Genomic DNA, 25484 nt, shown 5'->3' with positions numbered 1-25484 from the left:
AAAGATCTTGGAGTAAAAGCAGCTATCTGAAGGTACAAGTGGTTTGGGGGGGTCAGATTGTGGGCACAGAGTAGGTACTGAGCAAAAAATGTCCTCCTGTGAGATTCCAGCAATCAGCTATAATGTGATGTGAAAACTGGTGGTAAGTGTTCCGTTTTTCTTGCATCATCACCACAGGGTAAAACAAAGCAAAACACAATGTCCATTGGAATCAATAGGGTGCCTGTGCAGGACTTGAGACACCCCCTGGCAGTGATGGCAGAGAATCTACTGACCAAACTGAGGAGGAAACTAAGGCAGAAATATTGAGACTGAACCCAGCCTCACGGTGCACTCACACATTCGGGTTTTCTAATGCAGTGGTCAAGAATACATTTTTTTTAAAAAACCTCTAGGAATTTAGTCCCGCAATTAATTATCACGTTTGTCTTCTTTTCTTTGCCCCTGAATTTCCCGTTTTAACCATTGGCAAACCCTTTGCTTGCTCTCCACCCAGGTGAATAGGGGCTTGTAGCCAAAGTCTCTAAAGGCTTTATCAGTATCGTGGCTGTAAGAAATGGTTAATAAATTCAGTATAGATAAAGTCATAAAGGGCTTGACTTTCCAAAAAGGCTTGACGATGATTTTTATTAAGCTGTAGATGAAAACAATTATCCACATCTTCCAGTAAGGAATACGCTTCCCTATTTGGATAGCAGGGTCAATTTCAGTGAACAGGTCATGATTGAGCTTGACCCTCTGCTTAAAGGGCGTTTCATCGTAAGCGTAGTAGACTTGTCCACCAAGGAGGTCTGGATAGATTTGCAACTGCCGTGCTGCAAGTACATGCATCCAAGCTACATTACCTGGAACACAAGGTATGAATTATGACTGTATAATAAAAGCAATAATCCTCTTTTCTCACTTATAGAACATTTCAATATATTTTAAAGAAATACATATTTATTAATCCCAATACCAGTTTACATGCAACATGTTACATAGCCTCAGGTGAGAAGAAAACCATTGCATAATTCCAAGATCCATGCAAAAGTCAAATGCAACTTTGGTGCAACTTGGCAACTAGTCAGGAAGAAAGAGTTACAGCAAACCAAGGCTGTATTCAGCTATAGTTTGGGTGCATTCATAGGTTGCTGTGGAACCTATGTGACCCTGTAGCCTTATTCTTAAAGGGAACCTGTAATCACTTTCATTCTTCCTGAATGAGACCTTAGGGCGGTCCCTGGTGTTGATTGCCATTGTAGCCAGGGTTAATTGAGATAGATATCTTCCTTTTTGGATATAGGAAGAGATCAATTAACAAAGGCTTTTTGGGCAGGCAGCAGACCCTAGAGTCCACCCTCATGACTTGTGGTTCAGGGAGCATGCAAGTGATGACAGGTTTCTGATTATAAGGTCATGTTCATTAAAATCTATTTTAGTTTTCTAAAGTTGGTAATACAATACACAAAATTCTTTTTTTTAGTGTTTTCCAGAAGAATTTTTTGTTAAATATCACATTATTATATGTATCACATTAATAAATGTACATCAAAAGTCATGCTTTTGATTTTCTTTTCCAATTTGTTCACTCTTAGCTTAAGAGAAATATCAATGATAGCTGGACATTGTTATTATATTGTGGCTAACAGCGCCATCATGTGGACAAGCTAAGACTTATCAGCCAATTTCATTAATACATTGTTAGTTACTATTTCAGTATTCAGATTCACAAGTCATTATAGCCACAGTGCTACTAAATGCTTGTTTCTCCTTTAACTTTGATTCATTGATTGTGTAGGGAAACTACTTTTATAGCTGAAATGTGAGGTGTGCCAACATTTTTATGTAGTATATTGATGCATAGCAAGCCAGTATAAAAATTCTTCAAATTTATCATACAGAGTAAAAATGTACTTACACTATCTAACATAAGTTCTTGTTCCGTACTATTTAGGGTTATTACATCTGCCCCGCCATCATTATAGGGCATAAGACATGGTGACATGGAGGTGATTGAGTTACAGTGGCATATGGTACATATGTCTATAGTTTAGGGGTATGTGTAGGGCCAGTATGGAGGATAGATGAGAGAACGCCACTGCCTAGGTCACCACCATGTAGCAGTGGGAAAAGGAATGCATTACTATTGCAAAAAATAAAAATCTTTCATGTCCTGGTGTCCTATGAACGCCCTCCTCCGGGGCGTTCATAGGAGAGAGATTTTGCAGGTCCCGACTCCCTCCCCCCTTATAGCACTGCAGGGGATACAGGAAGTTACGGGTAACCCACCTCCTTTAATGCCACTTGTACTGTTTGCCACTGCAGGGCAGCACAGCAGTCAAGCTGATGGTTGGGTTGGAGGGATGCAGAGAGTGTAGGATACGCACATGGCAGCACAGCAGTGGCTTTCTCCAGCAGCAGCTCACCAGCAGTGGCTATATGCACAGCGTCACACACAGCTCCTATCTCCAGCTCCGCCGCGTCTGCACTCTCTTCTCTCCTGCTTGTCCCCGACATGTGACATCAGCAGCAGCGTGGAGAAGATAAGCAGGGGAGAAGATGAATGCAAGTGCCGCGGGGCTGGAGATATGAGCCTCGGGGGCTGGGATCTGTGCTGTATGTGAGCTCGCCTGCTCAGGGCTTTGAAAGGGACAGAGCATCTGACCCTGTCAGCGGCCACTGACAGATACTGAAGGCCGCAGCTGCTGAGTGTCAGTCAGTGACCGTGGTCAGTGTGCGGCAGCAGCGGCACCCCCCCCTCCCGCTTGTAACTGCGGCCCCCTACCCCTCCAGTCTGGCAGCGGTCCTAATCCCTGCAACCAGGGCCAGTGATGAAGACCCCCCTCCCCCAGTGGTGTCAGAATGCTGCGGCACCCCCAGGGGCCCCACACTGTGTCTCCAAACAGCAGTAGAAGTATTTAATGCCCCCAGTTACACCCCCGGCCCTGGCCGCATCCCTGCAGACAGCACTCCCACGATGAACCCCTTCCCTGTCAGCTACACTCCCCCCACCATCCCTCGTTTGATTTTAAAAAAAGAATAAGCACATACTCAATCTCTTCTGTGCTTCAGCCCTCCAGCGTCCCCTTCCTCTCACTGTGACGTGCTCCCCACCGGAACGCAGGGGATGAGAGAGGCCTCTTGTAACTGGAGGCAGAATGCAGCTTTCAGCCACAAGATAAAGCAGTGCACAGCTCCGCATTTGCGAGCGCTCATCAGGAGCACTCGCAATTAAAGGGCCAGGTATATTTTGGGAAGCGGGACACTTGGGGCCCGTCCCGGGACGATGAGACATGACCCTGAAATCGGGACTGTCCCGCTGGATCCGGGACAGTTGGGAGGTATGCACTCTTACTCTGCAGCTTATAGCATCCCCTCACTCCAGAACTCAGCGCTATACACACAGCAGAGAGAGGCCTAGCCATCTACAGACTATACTACCACTACCACCACCACCATCCTCTCCACTAATCCTCTCACTCTCATCCACACCCTGGTTCTCTACAAGAGGTCTATTGTGCCCAGTTATAATTCCAGTCCAGATAATAAAGTATCTTACCAACATATGTTAGGCTGTGTTCTTTATCTTCAGGTTCAATGTAGTTAAGGCGATTATAATTTGACTTTGCAGAATTGTAATTATCCAGCAAATGTGGTGTCTTTTCACCATAGATGGTGCTCGGTCGAATCACACATGTGATAAGTTTCCTTCCATTTCTGGTCTGCAATGGAATTGATCAACTTGTTGACTTAACATTCTAGGTAACTTATGGTAACCTAATTTCATTTAGACCTCAAGGATAAGGCCTAAGAGTGCGTTCACACATTCAGATTTTTAATTGCAATCAATGAATAAAAAGCCTGGAATGGAGAAACGAGAAATAGTTTTTCTATGTGTCTGCTCCATTTGTGATCCATATCTGGCTCACAATATAATTTCTCTATCTCTGGTAAACACACTGGCCCTCATTTACTGTTATATTTCCATCATCAAATTGTTCTCATTAGTTTTTCCCTGTGGGTTTCCTATTTCCCCATATTTACTAATGTTGTGTGCCATAAAAATGTCAGAAAACGGATGTATCAGTCATTTTGGACTTTAAAAACGAAAAGTGGGCATGTCCCTATAACAACCAATAGACAGATTTATTAACCATTCTCTTTTTGAAGGGTATTGCATTCTGCAAATTTGTTGCCATTTGTCTGGAGGTAACGTTGGTTTTAGTTTATATTATGTAAAAACTCTGCAAAATTTACGAAGGGCAAGATAATAAATCTAAATTTCAAATTCACAACAGATAAACATATATACTATTTTTTGAATTGCATTACTTGCTGCCCATTAGCCAACCGAGTTAGATTTTCAGCTCGAGCCTTGGTTCTTCCATATTGCAGTGAAGGTTCACCAGGGTATAAGGTGTCTTCTGTCACTCTTTAAATTAAACATGGATCTAGTTAGGACTAGATACAGGTCAGAAAATTTCTGCTCAAATATAAGAGTACAACAGAAATGTTAACTTTTTCATTTACAAAATGACTCAATATTTATCTGAATGTCATCTCTTAGGGACAGAGGGGAGTTTCTCGCTCTTAGGCTATGTTCACACAATGTAAAAATAAGTGAAAAACAACGGCCATTATTAATGAACTTGAATGTGCACTTCAGTCCATTTACACAGAAAGATTATCTGAAAGATTATCTGCCAAATATTTGAAGCCAAAGCCAGAAATAGACTATAAACAGGGAACAGGTCATACAGGAAAGCCTGAGATTTTTCCTCTTTTAAATCCATTCCTGGCTTTGGCTTCAAATCTTTGGCAGATAATCTTTCTGTGTAAATGCATCCTTATTTGTACTATAGTCACACACTGCATAAACATAAAGCATAAACATGGTCTTAGTATTTTTGCTCAGTATTTGGGTCAGTATTTTTCAACCAAAACCAGGAGTGGATTAAAAAACACAATCATTGCGGAAATTGGGTGGATGGCCATCATCAAATATCAAATAATTGCCATTATTTTAAAGCAATGGCTGTTTTGAAATAACGGCCATTATTTGCCGTTAAACGGCAACCATCCACTTAATTTTAACAGTGTAGGTGAACATAGCCTGTGTTTTCAATCCACTCCTGGTTTTGATTAAAAAATCCTGACCAAAATCCTGAGCAAAAATACTGTGTGTGAACATAGCCTTAGTGTAATGGAATGATGACACAGTTTTGCTACTTGTTAACCATGTGAACCTGCACCATTACAAATAGCCGAGATTTAAAGGGGTATTCCAGGTTATTTTGATATTAACTCTACTGTTTTGTTTTGTAATATAATTAATTAATCAATTGCCCCCACCCCAGAGTGTGAGCGTGCTGCGGCGCCGGGTCTGGTTTTTGCACCTTTTGCAAACAGCTGTGCTCAGCTGACAGGCGCTCTGTGTGTGTGCAGGAGAGATTTCTTTCCTGCCTCACACACAGAGCGCCTGTCAGCTGAGCACAGCTGCTTGCAAAAGGTGCCGAGACCGGGTAAAGCGACGCAGCACGCTCACACTCTGGGGTGAGGGCGAATGATTAGGGGGGGGGCCGGAGGATCGGAATGATGATACAGGAAGGGGGGGCGGAGAATCGGGATGATGATACAGTAAAGAAGGGGGGGCGGGGGATAGGGATGATTACACAGGCAGGGCATGGAGGGTCTTCGTGATTACACAGGAGGTGGATGCGACCCCCTTCCCACTGACAGGCCCCCTCTGGAACAGGGCGTCATGTGACATCCCATGCTCAGGGAGGGACGTTTGTAAGGCTCTGATAGCTTTTTAAGTACATAAATAGCTAGAGGCCGGCTGAGTCGGAGAAGTCACCACACTTCAGAGCCGGTGATGTCACAGAACCACGTGACTAATACAAAAATTGAGAGAAAGAGACAAAATTTCTAATAGAAACCAATGAGATTTATATTTATTATATTACAAAACAAATCAGTAGAGTTAATATGAAAATAACCTGGAATACCCCTTTAAGTTTCAAAGTGTAGTGACAATTCCAAATTGCTGCATTTGATGAATCAGCTACCAGGCAAATCTCTATTTGTCCTTTTTAATTAAAATATGTCAAGTGGTGTGAAAGTCACACAAAATGTGTGCAGAAAAATTTGCAATAAATATATACGAAAAGCTGCGTAAATACAAAAAGACACCCCCCCCCATAGGTTTTTTTGTATACTAAGTTAATTGTAATATACATTACCGGGTCATGTTCCCACTTTGTATGACACCGGTCGCTCCGTGACCCGGCCGTGAGTATGTGAGTATCTTGCGGCGCCGCTAGGGAACCCGGACGGAGTGTATACTGTGTTTATACACTCCGGCCGGGATTCCTTAGAAGGCAGCACTAAATTGTTACAACGGCCGGGATTACTACGGAACTTACGTAGTGAGAACATGGCCCTATGCTGTATAGACTTCTTAAACCAAGTTAAGTTGTCATTTTTTTTAAGTGACTTAACCTGTTCAAAGGGATACTCCAGAGATATTTTTTTTTTTGCTAATACATTATTTTGTAAAATAACGTCATTAAATGGGGTGATCAAATGGGGAATTGAAGAGACTGATACAGGGGGGGGGGGGGACTGATATTAAATGAAGGCTTCATAGGAGGCTGACACTAAATGGTTGCTGCAGGAAGGAAATGGATACTATATGGGGATATGAAACTTTATGGGGCTGCATGGGGGGGGGGGGAGCTGATTCTATATGGGGCTGTAGAGGTGGAGACTGATACAACATGGAGGCTGAGGAGGGTAACTGATACTACAAGTGGCCTACATATATAAGAAGGTGTTAACTGAACATTTCGTCAAAGTAGTTGAGGACTGTGGGAGAAGTTAACATACCACTCAAGCCCTGTGACAAGTGCCACAGCGGTACCACAACATCCGCTAACCTGTGTTATACCATCTAATGCAGATCGCTAGTTCACCACAGCTGCACAGCTCTACAGAGCAGGGTCCTTTTTCCCCTGTGTACTGTACATTCTTACAGAACCAGGGGGAGAAGCTACCTAATACTATAGAAGAGGTTTCATGGGACCATGCTCTATACAGCACTGTGTGGCAGCACTTGGAGCAGGGTCCACAAAAAAAACTACCTTTTTAATACATTATGTGGTAAAATAAATGGTACCCTTAAAAAGAAAATTAATTCCACACAAAACAAGCCCCCATATGGCTTTCTCAGTGGGGAAGAAAAAAACATTATGAAAGTGAGGAGGAAGACAACATAAGCCAAAGTTTGAAATCCTTGGGGTCCAGAAAAGGTTAAAACTCCATAACCTGTAATACTGTAGATTGTTTAAACATTTGACTGCGGAATGTCCATGTTTCTGCATGCGTGTTTGCACTGGGGACTTCGCACAGGTGTTTGATAAGTGGTAGACCATGTTGGGAAATGAGGCAATTGGGTGGGGTTAGCCCCTTGTAGTTACACCTGCATCACATATGCTAGTTGGAAATGTGTATGTGACAGTTGGTATAAAACCGGTGATTCAAACTTCAAAATTAAATATTAAAGGAGAAGTATGGTGAAAATTTTCATTAAAGTATTGTATTACCTCCCAAAAGTTATACAAATCACCAATATACACTTATTACGGGAAAAGCACATAAAGTGCTTTTTCCCTGCACTTACTACTGCATCAAGGCTTCACTTCCTGGATAACATGGTGATGTCACGACCTGACTCCCAGAGCTGTGCGGGCTGTGGCTGCTGGAGAGGATGATGGCAGGGGGACACTGAGGGACACTGGGCACTGGAGGGACACTGAGCATCCCTCTGCCATCATCCTCTCCAGCAGCCACAGCCACAGCTCTGGGAGTTGGGTCGTGACATCACCATTTTATCCAGAAAGTGAAGCCTTGATGCAGTAGTAAGTGCAGGGAAAAAAGCACTTTATAAGCGTTTCCCATAATAAGTGTATATTGGGGATTTGTATTACTTTTTGGGGGCAATACAATACTTTAGTAAAAGTTTTCGCCGGACTTCTACTTTTATCTGCAAACACAAATATTAAACATTAATAACATATACATGGCTTGTGATCGTAACATTCATCCTATAGTGCATAAGAAAATAGTTTTTTCTTACCTCACCACTGGATCATTATTTGTATTTGGTGCTACTGCTGCCATTGAACTTGTGTAGACAAAGTAAGGTACATCCATAGCCAGACAGGCATTTATTACATTCTCTGTCCCTGTGTATAATTGAAAAAAAAAATTAAATTTTTTTTTGTTCTGGGGATATATGCCAGCTAATAGGATATGTTTATAAGAGAAATTTTACACACAACTTTTGTGGCCCTTTTTAATTTAGTTTTTTGAACCAAAAAATATTGTGTATGAAATTAGCCTCAAGGGCAAGTCTAGCAGTGGCCAGGGCTGTATTCCCAGTTGCTGCTGCCCTAGGCATTAAACTTGAAGATGCCCCATCTTCTCTCACCAGTTAGCATCATGATTTTCTAGTTTCTGAACATCATGTTGATATCTGATCAGTCTTAGGCCACTTTCCCACATTTACTGTACGTCACCAAATGCAGCCGAAACCAGACCCTCATGTAGTAACCAATAGGCGTATGGCCAATAATCCTGGTAACAGCACATGACTACTAGAGAAGAAATGGGAGCATGGTTTTGGCCACATTTTTCTACATGTAGAAACATTGTCTGAACCGCATTTTTCATGGTTTTTAACTGCTTAAAGGGGTTGTCCAGCGAAAATCTTTTTCTTTCAATCAACTTGTGTCAGAAAGTGATATAGATTTGCAATACATGGCGCCAGAGCCGTCCCTGCCAGTTAAGTTATCTTTGTAGATTTTCACACCTCTAAATTTTATATCATGTGTTATATTTTATATCTTACACAGTAGGTATGACGCATAACTATATGTTTCATGTTCCATAGTCACTCCTCTCATATTTTAAGATTTGTATCCTTTTTATTTTAGAGCTGCATTCACATCATGCGTATATTGGATACATCTAAGAAGGTTGTACAGAGACAGGGACATTATGCTGCAACTATCTGTTGTTGACATACAGTATTATTCATTTATTGTGTATTTAATATGGTACTGGGCAGTCAATATTATATTAGTCCCTTTTTTCCCATTATTCCATATTCACACCTATCATGGTTTTTTTATATTTCATAGTTATCTACATCTATATAATTTGTTTATAATTCATTATATTTACATTTTTACATTCATTATATTTAAATTAATTGCCTTATATTCATCCTCATTTTTATTTTCATTAGTATTTTTTACTTTCACTTGATTTGAAACTGTACACACATGTTGCGTTTATGATGCGTCTTTGGAGTGCATATAAATATATCAGTGCAACCAATTACTCAGATTTTTATAGTGTTTATATTATTGTATTTATTTAAGGTATAACATCTGCAGTATATGAAAATTATGATAGTATAGTTTAAGAACATCTTTTAACGAGAGTTGTTTGTACATTATACATGACCATATAAGAAAAGAGAAAAGGATCTTATACAGATCCCAAAAGATGCTCTGGAGTACCGTGATCCAGTTTAGATTTTTGGATATCACATGATCAATTAGAGACTGACTATAAATGTCCCTTCAACATAGGACTGCAATGACTAATACTATCCCCACTGACGAAGGGGTTAATTTTGAGAACCTTAAACGTGTATGGCATAAAGTAATGTATGGACAAGTGGCACACGGGACTAGCTACCCTGAACTAACACCAAAGTCCTAACTCATCCCTAACTAACACCAAACGCTAACCCAGAAGCACGAGGACGCGCTGAAGGACCCCTGTAGTTTGAACCTACAGACATCGATCCATCACACCGCAGGAGGAACGCGGGAGTTACACTGTGAAGCAGCGGCCACTTCAATACGGGTGAGAGGCATTGTATATGCCGATCTGTATAGTACTCAGCCTGTTTGCAAATACCACATTAACTCATTGTGGCCAAATGTTGTGATTACTAATTAGTGAGGCCAAATATTGTGATTTTACTACTCATCAGGACTTTTGTGTAACCTGTGCTACACATACGTACCCTACGGGGAACAACTGGGGTTATTAGTTCATGCATGAGCACTGCAGGAGGACTACAAGTCCAATACGAACTGACACCTTACTGAAACAATGTTTCTTACTTTGCATGCAAGACTGTATACAACACTAACCCGCAAAAGACTTTGTTACTCCTAAAACATAAGGATTAATAAGGGTGTGACTAAGTCCCTTTCATATATGTCCAGGGCCCAGCGGTACTCCATGTTTTGAACAGATTTTTAACTTCCTTTACTCATTTATTATATATGTTTTTACTATGAATCTATCAGGTTCTTTTAGACATGATAGGAACCCTTGAGGATATTATTGTCATTTTTAATTACTTGTTATATTCCATCTTGTAACCTATTAAATTACTCCGTTTGAAAGATAGGGCTGTTGTGGTCTAGAGGACTAAAACTCTTTTGTAGTAATGTTCCCTTTATTTGCCCATTTCTAGTTAGGGGCAGTTTTAGTTAAACATCGATCTATTCAGGACTCCAATTGTGAGCTGCACCTATATTATTGTCTATAGATGTAATTACCTGGTCGGGTGCCATGATGTAAAACTGGGATCAGTTGTGAAAGTGTTTATCTGGGGCTAGAAGCAGCGAAGATATGTTCGAAAAGTGTCAAACAATCGGTGGGGGATCAGTGACTGCACCTGTATGCTTTTTGTCTATTTAATTTTTTATGGCTTTGCTAGAGTTCCCCTTTAATGCTAATAAAAGGTCACTTACTTTTGTACAGTAAGTGCCCAATTATGTATATTGACGAGGAAGCTCAGTCCCCTTGATTGATAATCCTTCTCTCCCATCCGGACAGCACTCCTGCCCATGGCAGCACATGACCACACAAGTCACTAAGCCCCCTCCGCTAGCTTATTTTTTGTGCAGTTTGTTCCTGGAGAAAAAGTGACAGGTTTTTAACATCTTTTATTGAGGCTCCAGAAAAGTGACCAACCTCTCAAAGGTATCAATATAGATGCCAAATAAGTTGAGATTTCAACTTACCTCCAACATTTATAGCTTCTAGCTTCTTAAAAGGAAATGCATTTAAATAGTCCACCAAGGCAGCAGTGTGAATTACAACATCAACGCCTTCAACAGCTGACAAAATCTGGCTGTACTCCGTGATATCTCCTCTAACAAAAGTAACCATGGTCGATACTAAAGATTTCAATGACAAAGGCAAAGTTAGGGACATAAGCATGATATTTAAGCAAGACAACATTCTTTAGAATTTAATTCATGCAATAAGAAAATGTGGGATTTCTATGCTTTAAAGTAGTAAAAAGCCAAGGAATTAATATTAATTAATAATCTTTGTTCGCTATGAACAAAGATTTGGATTCACTTGAAGATTATTTTGAATTTCTTTGGAATTCTGACAACCAGATAAATGCTTGGCCGCTTAGCCCCTGAGACAGTAAGCAGCAATATTAGAGTGAAAGGATAAGGGCCCTATTACACGGAAAGATTATTGGGTAAAAAAATCTTTATATTGTTTGAATTTAAGCGATAATCTTCCCGTGTGTATGCAGGCAACGATCATACAACTGAACAAAATTTGTATGTCGTTGATCGCATCTTTTGAACTGACCATAAAATCATTGTTAATTATTTGCCAATAATTTGCAAATCTTTCACAGTATGTACTCCTCATTCGTTCCTAATTACAATCGTTCGTATACCAGAGTATACAAACAATCGTAAATGCAATCATAAATACTGTCATTCCGTATATTATGGTGAACAATTTCAGGTCGTTCCCTAAAGTGCTTGTTTGCAATCGTCTATCTTTAAAACCCTTGATCTCCTGACTGCTTTGTGGCCTACAAACCCCTGCAGTCTCGATGTGTCATTCCAGACACTGACTACCTTGACATTCCTCCAAAAGATTTTCTGAGTACAGTAGCTGAGACTCTGAGGGGGGGTGCTAGGCTTGCCAGAAGAAATCTTGCTGATGGTGGTCCAAAGCTGACTTGTGGTGAGACACAAAAGGAGATGGGGAAGAGGAAACCTCCTGCTCTTACCACAAAATAGTAGTGGCACTGCTTCTTGAGGAGCCTTAAGAGGTTTCCTGGCTCTGGGATTGACTACTGACTGGCGTGGAGCTTGAACTGGGAAAATGTACCCAGGAGAACTGGTTTATATTACTCACACTTAAAGTGACACTTATGCTGGTGCCACTTAAACTAACAGGAAATACAAAGGGTGCCACACAATTTAGGTAAAGGGGACTTGAAGGGGGATTGTAACGTGCTAAATGGTTTATTAGAAAGCTTTTAGATTTTATGCCACTGAAACACCAATGACCACTGCTGTCCAGGGCAAAAATGACTCTGTACCCACAATCTGCCCCCCCAAACCACTTGTACCATCAAATAGCTGCAAGCTCCAAGATCTATCCTTGGGTCCGTTCGGCAGGTGATGCAGTTATTGTCCTAAAAAACAACTTTAATGCTGGGTTTACACGGAGCGATAAATCACCCGATGGTACGATTAACGGCTTCGAAGTAACGATTTTTGTTTTATAACAATCGGCGTTTAGATGGAACAATAAATGGTACAGAAAATTCGTTTTGCGATCGCTTAAGCCTAACTCGCACATAGGTAAAATAGGTGAACGACTGTTTACACGGAAAGATCTGCAAATTTTTTGCGAACAACGATTTAAGAACATGTTCAAAGATCAAAATGAACGATTTCTCGCTCGTCGTTCGATCGTTCCTTGCGTTTACACGTACCATTATAGTTCGAATTCAATTGTTATCGTGCAAATTCGCACGATAATCGTTCCGTGTAAACGCAGCATTAAACTTGCAGCCCTGTGCCCTACGGGCGTATCTGTGCCCTAACTTTGCACCACCCCACCGTCCCTCTTCCCCACTCTCTTCATCATTAGGAATGCCACTGAATCATTTTCTCCTGTATGAACACTGCACAGGTGTCTTAACGATCCAGCCCATGTATCGTGCTGACACAGGTGAGGAATAGGAGAATAGGAGAATAGGAGACAATCTGCCTGGAGCATTCCTAATGATGAGGAGGGCGGGGAGAAGGGACAGAAAGGTTGTACCAGCCTAATCCATACACAATGTAGGCCACGCCCATTGGGCACAGGGTGGAAGTTTAAAAGTCTTTTAGGTCAATAACTGCATTACCTGCCGAACGGACCACAGGACAGATCTTGGATTAAAATCAGCTATCTGAATGTACAAGTGGTTTGGAGGGGGGGGCAGATTGTGGGTACAGAGTTGCTTTAAGTAATTAGAAATTTCTATCTGGGTGCATTTTTTGGGCAATGAGTGTATATTGATTCCTGCTGTCTCCAGCCCAAAAGGAGTTAAATAAGTATTATAACATAACTACTTATATTGGAGAAAGCCAGTTATGCCTTATATGTTCCTGGCTAAGGCCCGATGCACACAGAGCAAAAGTGGCGGAACTCCGCGGCGAACAATGCCGCCAGCCTCTGTGTTATAATGAGGAGGATCGCGCACTGCATCTCTCGGCGCTGAAGGATGAGCATGTTTATTCTTCAGCGCGGAGAGACCCTAAGAGATACGGCACGCATTATGACACGGTGGCTGGCGGACAATTCCAACGCAGAATTCCGCCACTTTTGCTCTGTGTGCACGGGGCCTAAGGGTGCGTTCACACCACGGAATCTGTGTGAACTTCCTGCGGATTCTGTGGCTTGGCCCCGTGCTCCTGCTTGAATCTCCACCTGTCCCATAGACTCCATTCTATATAATTACCTGTGTCAAGATGTTTTATTTCTTCACATTCATTGAGATCAAAGATTCGAACTTCCTTCACATAATCTTCTTTGAGCAAAAGTTTTACAATCCATTCTCCAATAAAGCCACTGCCACCTGTTACCAAGTATACCAGATCCTTTGCCATACTGATGAGAGTAGATAAACTATGGAATTTAATAAAATAACATTTATTCAATATGGAATACAACATCTACTGACAATAAATCCTCAAGAGTTGCCTTTTACAGGACTAATATGATGGAACACATTTTGGGATTTCTCCAACTTAGGATTTATGTTGCCAAAAATAGTACCAGTATCGATTGTATACAATGCAATCAACTGCGCTGCTGGAAGAAATCCAAATCTGGCGCAGGCCTGCATCAGGGCTGTAACCATGTTTTCCAGGCATTTTACAGGTGGTCCTCAGGCCTCTGTCATCTGTGCTAATTGACTTTGTCTCCTGCTCCTTCTGCTATCGCCCATCGGAAGACAGAGATTCCTTGCCTCTTTCTCATATTGTGTGTGTTTGCTGAGATCAGGCTGATGATGCAGACAGGGGGCAGGGCGTGATGTCACAGAAGGCTTGGCTGGATCCCCCAATCCCCTGAGTGATTCACCATCTCCAACCAGCCCCTTACTACACCTGAGTAGCAAGGAGTGAGAGAAGCAGCTGCTGCAATTTCTCTGATTGTGCAGAAGTGTGCTGTGAAATTAGGGCTATGTTCACACATGCTGGAGCTTCATTGCAGTACTGCAGCGTCTTCTTAAAAAATGATGCAGTAACACAATTAAATGATGCTAAACGGCAGAGAGGATCAGAGCTAGCACTGCCAATCCCACCTGGAGGAAAAACGAGGCATAAACAGTATGTCCCATGTAAGATAATATCCGATAAAGTCCTTTTTGTGGGGCTCAACTTCATAGATAAAAGATGCTTGATCATTATACTATGCGTGCAAGGAGATGAAAAGAAAAAAAATTTATTAAATTCAAAAACTTCTTTACTGCAATATCTGTGTTACAAGCAGGGCCGTATTAACAGCTGCTGCTGACCTAGGCACTAAACCTGAAGACGCCCCATATTGGGGAGTGTGGGGGAAAGTGATTTCGGCCACATGCATTTCTTTACATTGTCTAAATTACTTTTCATGGTTTTCACTTTTCATCATCATGGTTTTTAACGGTTTCCACATTGAATCAATTATTAGAGCCATCTGCATATTGTCTAAAGGAATTCTCACCACAGGATTGGTAGGTAACAGCTCCAGGCATCACAGCCATAGCCATGTTTTCTTCCCCCTGCTCCCTGGTGCTGCCCCCCTGCAAGGTTCTGCCCTAGACATCAGACCACGGGTGCCTAGTGGTTAATACAGCCCTGGTTACAGGTAGAGAATACAGCATACTGTGCGGGTGGGACCACAATGAAATGATAAAGTACTGCAAATAATTCAGTAACACAATGAAACTGCAATGTGTGAACACAGCCTAGATGTTCTGCAACAGATTTGGGTGAGGAATGGGCAGGGTGGAGGACTGTGATGAACAGCTGAGGGAAAGCAATGCATTCTGGAACCTGTAGTACTGTGTACAACTGCTCAGAACATAAACAGAAGCCCCCAAAACAAATGGATTTTCTGTAGTTTCAAAACTGGGTTAACAGTGCAATATGCTTCTGCAGCAGTTTTTTTTTTATATATAGTTTTATATAAAGCTTCCTAGCAGGGTGTGCAGACTCTGGCAGGGACTCAGGGCCCTTTCACACAGAAAGATTATCTGACAGATTATCTGCCAAAGATTTGAACCCAAAGCGAGGACTGGATTTGAAAAGAGGAGAAATCTCAGGCTTTCCTTTATGACCTGATCTCTGTTTATAGTCTGTTTCTGGTTTTGGCTTAAAATCTTTGGCAGTTAATCTGTCAGACAATCTTTCTGTGTAAAAGGGCCCTAAGGGTCCTATTCCACGGGCCGAGGAGGGCCCGATCAACAATGTAAACGAGCGGCGATCTGCTAGATCGCCGCTCGTTTACTGGGCCTATTCCACAGCCCGATGATCGTTGAGCGAGGTCTGCAAGGACATTGTTACCGATGTCCTTGCAGCCCTTGCAGCAGCAGTAATACATTACCTGTCCAGGCTTCACCGCGCTGTCTTCATCCCCCGGTCCTGCGCGCTCTATCTTCTGAATAGCCGGTCAGCTGACAGGCCACACTCAGCCAATCACAGGCCGCGGCTGTCCCGGCCTGTGATTGGCTGAGCGCTCTGTCAGCTGACCGGCCATTCAGAAGATAGAGAGCGCGGGACCCTGGGATGAAGACAGCGCGGAGAAGCCTGGACAGGTAATGTATTACTGCTGCTGCTGTCGAATCGTCGGTCGCCCGCCGCGCACCGCTATTCAACCGTAGCGATGCGCGGCGGGGGAACGATGATTTTAGGTCTGGCCCTAAATGAACGATCAGCCGATGACACGATCATCGGCTGATCGTTCTCTTTATTTCACCGAACGATTATCGGCCGAATCGGGCCAAATGGGTCCCTTTACACACAGATTTATCTGACAGATTTGTGCAGCCAAGGCCAGGTCATAAAAAAGACTGAGATTTCTCTTCTTTTAAAATCCATTCCTGGTTTGGCTACATAGATAATCTGTGTGTGTAAAGGGATCCTAAGTGCCTGGTGCATGAGGAGTATAGAGCACACACAAAAAACAAAGATAAGCCAGCACTCCAGGATACCATCCTGTGCCTGGTTGTGTGTTGCTTCGACACCTGCAAAATTACATTGTGCGAACGTAGCCTTATGGTCCTTTTACACGGAACGATTTATCGTTCGAATTTGCACGATAACGATCGAATTCGAGCGATAATAGTACGTGTAAACGCAGCGAACGATCAAACGACAAGCGAGAAATCGTTCATTTTAATCTTTCAACATGTTCTCAAATTATCGTTGGTCGTTCGCAAAAAATACGCAGATCGTTCAGTGTAAACAGTCTTTCAGCGATTTCACCTATGTTTGAGATAGGCTTAAACGATCGCAAAACGATCGTATAACGATTTTTCCGTACGATGTATCGTTCCGTCTAAACGCTGATTGTTATAAAAAAACCATCGTTCATTCAAAATCGTTAATCGTCGATCGTCAATCAGCGATCGGGCGAATTATCACTCCGTGTAAAAGTACCATAAGGGCCTTATTCCACCGGACGATTATCGTTTGCATAATCGTTAACGATTAACGATCTCAAACGACCTCAAACGACCGCTATTGCGTATTTGCGATCGTTTTTTCTTCGCTATTTCTTCGCTATTGCGTTGGTATCTAAATATGCAAAACAAGAGTCCGTGGAGCCTCAGTTACGAGTCTCAAAACACGGGATAGCCAGATATCTCTAGCCTGTTGCCAACGGGGTGCCTCCATGATGGGGAGAGCACCACACCACCCTGATAAATAATCCCTTAAGTCCCACTCGGTTGCGAGTATTGGAACATAGACAGGGAAACAACAGGGTGGCCCCTTATGTCAATGTCTAACTCAAGGTGCGAGTATTGCGATCATGACAAGGGCTTGCAAAGGCAGGCTTCCACCCACAGACAGCCGTTTCGGGGTTTTTGCCCCTCGTCAGTGTGGGGTAGGATTCTGGCTAGTTGGGGCAATGAAAAATCAACCAACAAAACACAGTAATCACTGAACTCAAGGAGAGCAGCGAAAAAATTTTCAATGAAGTACTCAATCAAGAGTCTCCACTGATGCCCCCAAAAATTTAAATATGCAAAACAAGAGTCCGTGGAGCCTCAGTTACGAGTCTCAAAACACGGGATAGCCAGATATCTCTAGCCTGTTGCCAACGGGGTGCCTCCATGATGGGGAGAGCACCACACCACCCTGATAAATAACCCCTGGTATCTACTGTGAACGACCGAACAACGTCTTATTCAATGCAAACGATTTGCTAACGTTTTGCGAACGAGCAACTTTAAAAATAGGTCCAGGTCTTATAAAGCGATCAACGATTTCGCGTTCAGTCGTTAATCGTTAACTGCATTTCAATCGAACGATTATCGTTTAGATTCGAACGATTTACGATAATGTGAACGATAATTGTCCGGTGGAATAGAGCCCTAAGGGTACCTTCACACTGATTGACTCGCAGCAAAAATCTCGCTGCGAATTTTGCAGCGAGACCCGCTATGAACTAAGGTCCTGTGCATACATACTCGGTTTCCTGCTCTGCCGTCCAGCCAATCAGTGTGTTGCCCAGCCACAGCCACTGATTGGCTGGGCGGCAGAGCAGGAAGCCGGGACCCCATGCAGGAGACAGGTACTGTATAGAGAGAGCGGGAGACGATTAAGGGGTTAAGGGGGCGGCTGCATTAAATACTCACAGCGGTCTTTCAGACCGCTTCCAGTATGTATGCACAGGACCTGCCAGGACCTTAGCTCGTAGCGGGTCTCGCTGCAAAACTCGCAGCAAGATTTCTGCTGCGAGTTGGTCAGTGAAGGTACCCTAAAAGTGCAATTTACTTTCAATACAATAATTACTTGGGTGTTAATTTCTGGGGCTGGGTTAGCTGTCTATTGACTTGGTAACCTGACCACCAGGAGACATTATCTGCATCATCTCCATGCACCTGTGCTGCTTTTTTACATATGTTCCTGAGCCTAGGTTTCTGTAATATGAAAAGGAATAGTTCTATCTTTGCTTGCTGTCAGTGAATGCAGGCATATGCACCTGTCTTTGTGCCACAGCTTTGTATATTGTGTTAAATTCTTAGAGTCTGTACGGAACTAGAATGTTTTCATTCACACTCAGCAGAGGTCTAAACCCACACTAAACCCCCCCATCCCGGTGAATAGATGCCTGTTATTCAGCACATAGCTACACCATGTGTGCGTCAGCTCTGCTACTTCATCAGCTAGTGTGGAATACATATTGGGGTGATGTGATGCAAAATCAGTGAAAAAAAACAGTACTGTGTTTACTATGCAATAGTAATGACAGCAGTGGGCAGGAAAGAAAGCTAAGGGGGCGAGTACACGAACAGACCAATCAGGGAGATGCATGATGGGAAATGTAGTTTCCTATCTTGGTTATAGATAAGCATTTAGAAAAACTTGTAACTAAGGAATGTCAGCGGCTAGAAAGACAGGTTACGGCTCAAAATACTCAGGGGGACTTGGTAAATAAGACCAGCTAGCATTTCCTTTTTTCGCTCTTAGGTGGATAATACCTTTAACCTCTTAACAACATATAACGTAAATGTACAGTATGCCAATATGCCGTTAAGGGTGTACCGAGGGGGCTGTGCCACTCCTGGCTGTTACCATGTTTCCCGAAAAAAAAGACACCCCATCTAAAGTAAGGCACCCCCCTCCGAAAAAAAATAAGGCACCCCTGCTCTAAAACTAGGGCACCTCCTGAAAGTAAGACACCCCCCCCAAAAAAAAAATCGCCCGTTGCCACCCGCCGCCACCCAGGACTCGTAAACCTTCTTAGCCGGAGCTGCAGGCATACTGATCCAGGGCCCCTATGTCCTCCGCACATCCTGCTGCATGTTTAACGCATGTCACCGCCGCCAACTTGACACATACTACTACACATCCCGCCACACATCTCGCTGCTGATTCGCTCCTGCTTCAGGAGGATGTGAGTATTCCAGGGGGTGAGAAATAAGACATACCCTGAAAATAAGACATAGGCGGAGATATATCAAACATGGTGTAAAGTGAAACTGGCTCAGTCGCCCCTAGCAACCAATCAGATTCCACTTTTCATTTTCCAAAAAGTCTGCAAGGAATGAAAAGTGGAATCTGATTGGTTGCTAGGGGCAACTGAGCCAGTTTCACTTTACACCATGTTTGATAAATCTCCCTCATAGTGCCTGTTTTTGAGCAAAAATGAATATAAGGCACTGTGTTATTTTCTGGGAAACACGGTATCAGCAGCTGGAGACCGCAGCTATTATGTGGCACAAAACGATCACTCATACCGTCCGATTAACCCTTTAAATGCTGCTGTCAAAACTGACAACTGCATTTAAAAGGAACCAATCACTCCAAAAATCTATATAATGCTAACTACATCATCGAGCACACTTCCTAAACATATACCTATGCCTGTATCCCTGTATATTACTGTATATCACTTACTTTGAGAAAGGCCTGTGTAATGTGTAAATACGATTCACAGCTTCATCACAGTGAACAGCGGGATATAATGCTGCTGTACTGTGCATGTCCGCTGTAAGGGTACAAACACATACACTGTATACGCAGCGTATTTACTGCTGCGATACGCAGCGTATACGCAACAAATATGCAGCAGATTAGATCTAAACTGAACACAGCTTCAAATATGCACCATCAGATCTGCTGCGTATTTGCTGCGTATACGGTGTGTGTGTTTGTACCCTTATCGTGAGATTGGAGCGCCAATGAGTTAGAAGACCACCTTCTGCGACATATGGTTGATAGAGCACTGTGAATCACACCCAGTGGATGTGACTACTTGCCCTGTCCATAACACCCAGATGACTAGTTGGCCAGCATTTACATATAATACAGGACTTTTTCTGATCATACCTGACAGGGGCACAGGGAATAGGTATATGTTTAGGGTGCAAACACACAGGACGTATATGCAGCGAGTTTCTTGCTGCGTAAACGCAGTGAAACTCGCTGCATATCCTGTCCCTGTGTAGTCAATGGCAGGCAAAATCGCAGCAGGGATGAACATCCCTGCTGAGAGTTTGTTTGCAGCCCGCCCTTTTAACTCCCCGGCCGCCGGAGCGTATACTTTACCTGATCCCGGCTCTGGCGGTTCCCGGTGTCTTCAGCAAGCCGGAGCGGGGACCAGGTAAAGTATATGCTCCAGCCAGCCGCCGCCCGCAGCCTCCTTAACACATCCTGCAGCCCCGATCATCCCCTCGCCCGCCCGGCAACCCTAATTGCCCCCCCCCCCCCGGCGACAGGACGGGACGGGATATGCAGCGAGTTTCACTGCTTTTACGCAGCGAGAAACTCGCTGCATATACGTCCTGTGTGTTTGCACCCTTAGGAAGTGTGCTCTATGATGTACTGACGTCATATCTAGAAAAAAATAAATAAAAAGTGATCAAAAAGTAGCATATATGTGAACAAGATACAGACAGAAAGTACAGATCGTGGTGAAAATAGCCCCAGAGACCAAAAAATAAAAGCCTGATGATAAGATTCATAATTTATTTATTTATTTTACAGGTTTTACAGGTTTTTTACAGTAAAATAAAATAAAAGTCATATACATTGTCTATTGTTGTAATGATACTGACTTGAGGAACATATTGCAGCATATTTTATGGAAAAATTAAATATGTCATTGCAAACTATTGGGGTCGCAAAAAAAATCCATAGCAGCCAGACTGCTTTTCATGTTTTGCTTTGCTCTGCTCTGCTATTCCGTGTTGTAGCAGAGGCCAGTGTTTCACTGTCAATTAGCATAGGTGTAGTGTTTTCACTAATTATTGACTCACAGCTGACTCACAAGCCAGCTGTCTGTATCTGGGCACGACCTGGAGCCTCAGCCCCAATCACACCAGTGGCTGGGACTTCAGGCTCCATAATGGTGCGTTTACACAGACAGATTTATCTGACAGATCTTTGAAGCCCAAACCAGGAACAGACAATAAACAGGGATGAGGTCATAAAGGAAAGACTGGGATCTATCCTCTTTTCAAATCCATTCCTGGCTTTGGCTTCCAAAATCTGTCAGATAAATCTGTCTGTGTAAACGCAGCATTAGTCTGACTTCCCCTTCATTGTGTTGTACTTAGTGAGATCAGGGACTGCCGTCCAGTTATCTGTTGCTATTTAGTGCATCTGAGACAAGTAGGTAAGGACAGCAGGGCGGGAAGACAGCTTCAGGGCTCCCCTGTTTCCCTGTCTCTATCCTAACAATATGGGTTTGTAGGTGAAAAGATGCAAGCACTATGGCTTTTTAAACACAAGGGGGGAAAATGCAAAAGTGCAAAAATGAAATGTCATTAAAGAGTTAAGGCTACTTACCACCACAGTAGGCACAAAATACACATCTTGTAAACTCCAGTGTGTAGCTCCCATTAAAAACAATTTAATGTACTGCCCATGTATTTGAATGCAGCCAACACAAGTATTCTGCACCAAAATACATGTCATGTGAACTTATTATTTATATCTATTTAAAGTGTAGCACATAAAGGATAGAGAATAGCAGCTCCAAAGCTAAGAGCCATAGCAAGACATGCATTAAATATAATGTACTTATAATCTTACCTTAGCTAGTCAGTTGCTGACATTAGACTCAGGCTGCTCCCTTTATAGGAATGCTTTTATATCCAGCTTCCAGGTGTTCACACTGTGAAAAAGCTCAGGTAAAAGTTCATCAACCCTAGTGTTACTAGACTGGTGTCAGGTATCTGTGTCATGTGTAATGGATAAGGCTGAATGTTATGATCTTCTCAAAAGCAAGTCCTTCTCTTGAATACATCCCTGGTTTATTGCATTGTCATATTAGGCTGGTTTTACACATGACAATTTTTTGAAAAACTGCAATTGCAGTTTTTGAGCCCAAACCAGAAGTGGATTCAAAGTAATGGGTAAAATAAAGGAAGTACTTACATATCTCCTACCTGCCAGATCCACTCCTGGTTTAGGCTCAAAAACTGCAGTGGCAGTATTCTAAAAAAAACTTCCATGTATGAATCCAGCATTAGGCTGGTGTCACATGCAGTTTGTAAGCCAAAGCCATAAGTGGATGCAAAAAGAATGGGAAATTGTATGTCTCCTCCTTGATGTATCCACTTCTGGCTTTGGCTTAAAATGTGCAGTGGCTGTTGATACCAGTCTTATCACAATCACAGGATCACAAGCAGTCACTGGGTAAAAGCACACGATGCTACTGTATGTGTAGATGACATTTAAAAAAAATCACATCTACTTTGTTGCAACTGCAATCTGCTGTGGATTTACCATGCAAATCCTTCAAGTGTGCATTTAATAGTTTTTCTCTGGATAACCCCTTTAAAAGGAAAGGTACTAGGTACAGAGCTGCAGACACAGATGGGTCATATATGCTGCCTTTGTCTTTACTGATGGCCATTTGCAGAGTTATAAAATGGCATTTTACTTGTACGTTAAAGTGCCACAGAAGTGACGCATAGCCACAGCATACATGCTCCCCTCCCCCACCACCCCATCTTGACTGCTTGACGTACAGGACTGTGCTTCCAGCCCTATACATTGATTAGTCAAGGTAGAGAGAGATGGGGTAGGCAACAAACACCAAAATCCTGTAGTGGGAACATAGCCCTTAGAGTGTAAGGTGACCTGTATTTTTAGTACTAAATGGACCTAGCAGGCTACCGAGTATTTCTACTACTTTCAGCATGTACTTTATGTGGCAGGTTGTGCTTCCATGCGGTTAATAGTAATCTCTATTTAGCAAGTCCTAGTTACTTTAACATTTAAAATGGCTAAAGTCCAAGATACTGACAGCTCTACTTCTAGTTCTTGGCAGTGATTGTAACTGTATTGTGTTACCATTCCTGGAATACTGATAATATATGTGCACGTCTGCTTCCACTGTCATGACTAAAGTAAACATTACATAAGGACATAGTGGAATTGTGAAAGTGTTCTTATATTTCTTTAGGAGTATATAAATTTGTGCAACCAGACATACCCCTTTAAGGACGGGGCCAATTTTCATTTTTACGTTTTCGGTTTTTCCTCCTTGTGTTTAAAAGGCCATCCTTTCTGTGTTTTTAATCCACTCCTGGTTTTGGTTGCAATACTGACTCACAATATACTCACGTATACTTATAACGCTTTTATCCTTTGGTCTATGGGGCTGTGTCAGGTGTCATTTTTTGCGCCATGATGCGTTCTTTCTATCGGTACCTTGATTGTGCATATACGACTTTTTGATCGCTTTTTATTACATTTTTTCATGATTTGATGCGAACAAAAATGCGCAATTTTGCACTTTGGGACTTTTTTGCGCTGATGCCGTTTACCGTGCGAGATCAGGAATGTGATTAATTAATAGTTCGGGCAATTACGCACGCGGCGATAGCAAACATGTTTTTTATTTATTTTTGTTTGTTATTTATTTATTTATCTTTTATTTAAAACCTGGGAAAAGGGGGTGATTCAGACTTTTCTTAGGGGAATACTTTTTTTTTTTTTTTTTTTACACATATACTAGAAGCTCCCCTAGGGGACTTCTAGTATATACACTTTACTTATACAGCAAAGATCAATGAGATCGGCACTCATTTGCTTTCGGCTGCTGCAGCCGAAAACAAACGAGTGCCGAGCCGAGGACGGCGCCATCTTGGAGAGGTCCCCGGCCGGCAGCAGAAACCGAGATCGCTCCTCCGGGACAACGTCCCGGAATAGCGATCTCCTCCACTAGACACCAGGGAAGTGCTGCATCTGGTAATCGGATTCAGCTGTCATCTTTGACAGCTGCATCTGATTACCTGATTAGCGGGCACGGCGATCGGACCATGCCCGCTAATACCCGCGGTCCCGGGCTACATGAGGCTGGGGACCTGGAGACACCACACAAGGACATGAAGGGAGGAGGGCACAAAGACTGTTTATTATTTTCTATATACATACAACAATATATATAACGTTTTCCCATGTCAGATAACCCCATTTAACCCTACATTAGCCTCTTTTTCATACTTCTTTACTCCTCTCTGTTTTGCAATATACTTTCATTTTCACTTTCGTCTAGTGTACCATGTAATTGTTGCAGGGTGTAACAGGGGCACTGACATGGCACCAACATTATATGACATGACATTCCCACCACTCACTCTATTTCAGGCGGTATAGTGCCCATTTCTCCCTGCTCTTTCTAACAACCAGCCGCCGCCATCGATCAAAACTTTTGCCATGTCTCTAGGACATGTCCAAAGTTTCTTTATATAACAGGTAATCTTTAAAATGACCCTGTACCCACAATCTGACCCACACAAACCGCTTGTACCTTCTTATAGCTGCTTTTAATCGAAGATCTGTCCTGGGGTCCGTTCGGGAGGTGATGTAGTTATCGTCCTAAAAAACAACTTTTAAACTTGCAGCCCTGCGTCAAATTGACGTGGCCTAGAGTGTCTGTGCATTAGACTTGCAACGTCCCTCTGTCTCTCCTCCCCGTCCTCTTCACTATTAGGAATGCCTTTGGCAGCATTTCTCATATTCCTTACCTGTCTAAACACTGCACATGATCTGGATTGTTAAGGCACTTGTGCACTGTTCTGACAAAGGATGAATAGAAAAAAACCTGCCATGGGGCATTCCTAATGATGAAGAGGGCGGGGGGAAGGGACGGAGGGGTGCTGCAAGTCTAATGCACAGACACTCTAGGCCACGCCGATTTGACACAGGGCTGCAAGTTTAAAAGTTTGATTAAAAGCAGCTAACCAAAGGCACAAGCGGTTTGGGGGGGTTAAATTGTGGGTACAGAGTCGCTTTAAGCTTCATGGCAGTGTAGAATTCTTTTCTCATATGTTTTTAAAGAACCATTTTAACTGAATACAGTGGTGGGATTGTGCAACTGCCTTGCTAGTCTTTCTTCACCTTGATGCACTGGCTGCCAGCCATCACATC

The 25484-nt window shown here is 42.7% G+C and overlaps 1 protein-coding gene across 2 annotated transcripts; it reads right to left on the bottom strand.

Moving 5' to 3' along the window:
* Positions 1-34: 34 nt before the first annotated feature.
* Positions 35-22248, bottom strand: LOC138767734 (3 beta-hydroxysteroid dehydrogenase type 7-like). Of its 2 annotated transcripts, XM_069945454.1 has the most exons (7): positions 22137-22246; positions 13847-14013; positions 11097-11252; positions 8120-8228; positions 4315-4414; positions 3542-3704; positions 35-845 (listed from the first exon to the last, which is right to left on the bottom strand). In XM_069945454.1, the coding sequence occupies exons 2-7, from the start codon at positions 13992-13994 to the stop codon at positions 412-414; spliced, it is 1110 nt and encodes a 369-aa protein (XP_069801555.1). In that variant the 5' UTR covers positions 13995-14013; positions 22137-22246; the 3' UTR covers positions 35-411. The 2 variants fall into 2 exon arrangements, with proteins under 2 accessions (XP_069801555.1, XP_069801556.1); XM_069945455.1 differs by lacking the exon at positions 11097-11252 and having other exon boundaries at positions 22137-22248.
* Positions 22249-25484: the final 3236 nt, after the last annotated feature.

This window comes from Dendropsophus ebraccatus, chromosome 11 (assembly GCF_027789765.1).
Source record: "Dendropsophus ebraccatus isolate aDenEbr1 chromosome 11, aDenEbr1.pat, whole genome shotgun sequence".
In the NCBI taxonomy this organism is placed as follows: Eukaryota; Metazoa; Chordata; class Amphibia; order Anura; family Hylidae; genus Dendropsophus; species Dendropsophus ebraccatus.
The sequence above is the reverse complement of the archived record's forward strand: the minus strand, read 5'-3'. Positions and strand labels throughout refer to the sequence as shown.

What these genes read in the sequence shown, in the direction of transcription:
- LOC138767734 (XM_069945454.1), bottom strand. Translation starts at nt 13,994, where the DNA reads ATGGCAAAGGATCTGGTATACTTGGTAACAGGTGGCAGTGGCTTTATT. An exon ending in GGTTGGCTAATGGGCAGCAA is followed by an intron (nt 3,705 to 4,314) that starts GTAATGCAATTC and finishes ATTCCATTGCAG; the next exon opens with ACCAGAAATGGAAGGAAACT. An exon ending in ACACAGCCTAACATATGTTG is followed by an intron (nt 846 to 3,541) that starts GTAAGATACTTT and finishes CTTGTGTTCCAG; the next exon opens with GTAATGTAGCTTGGATGCAT.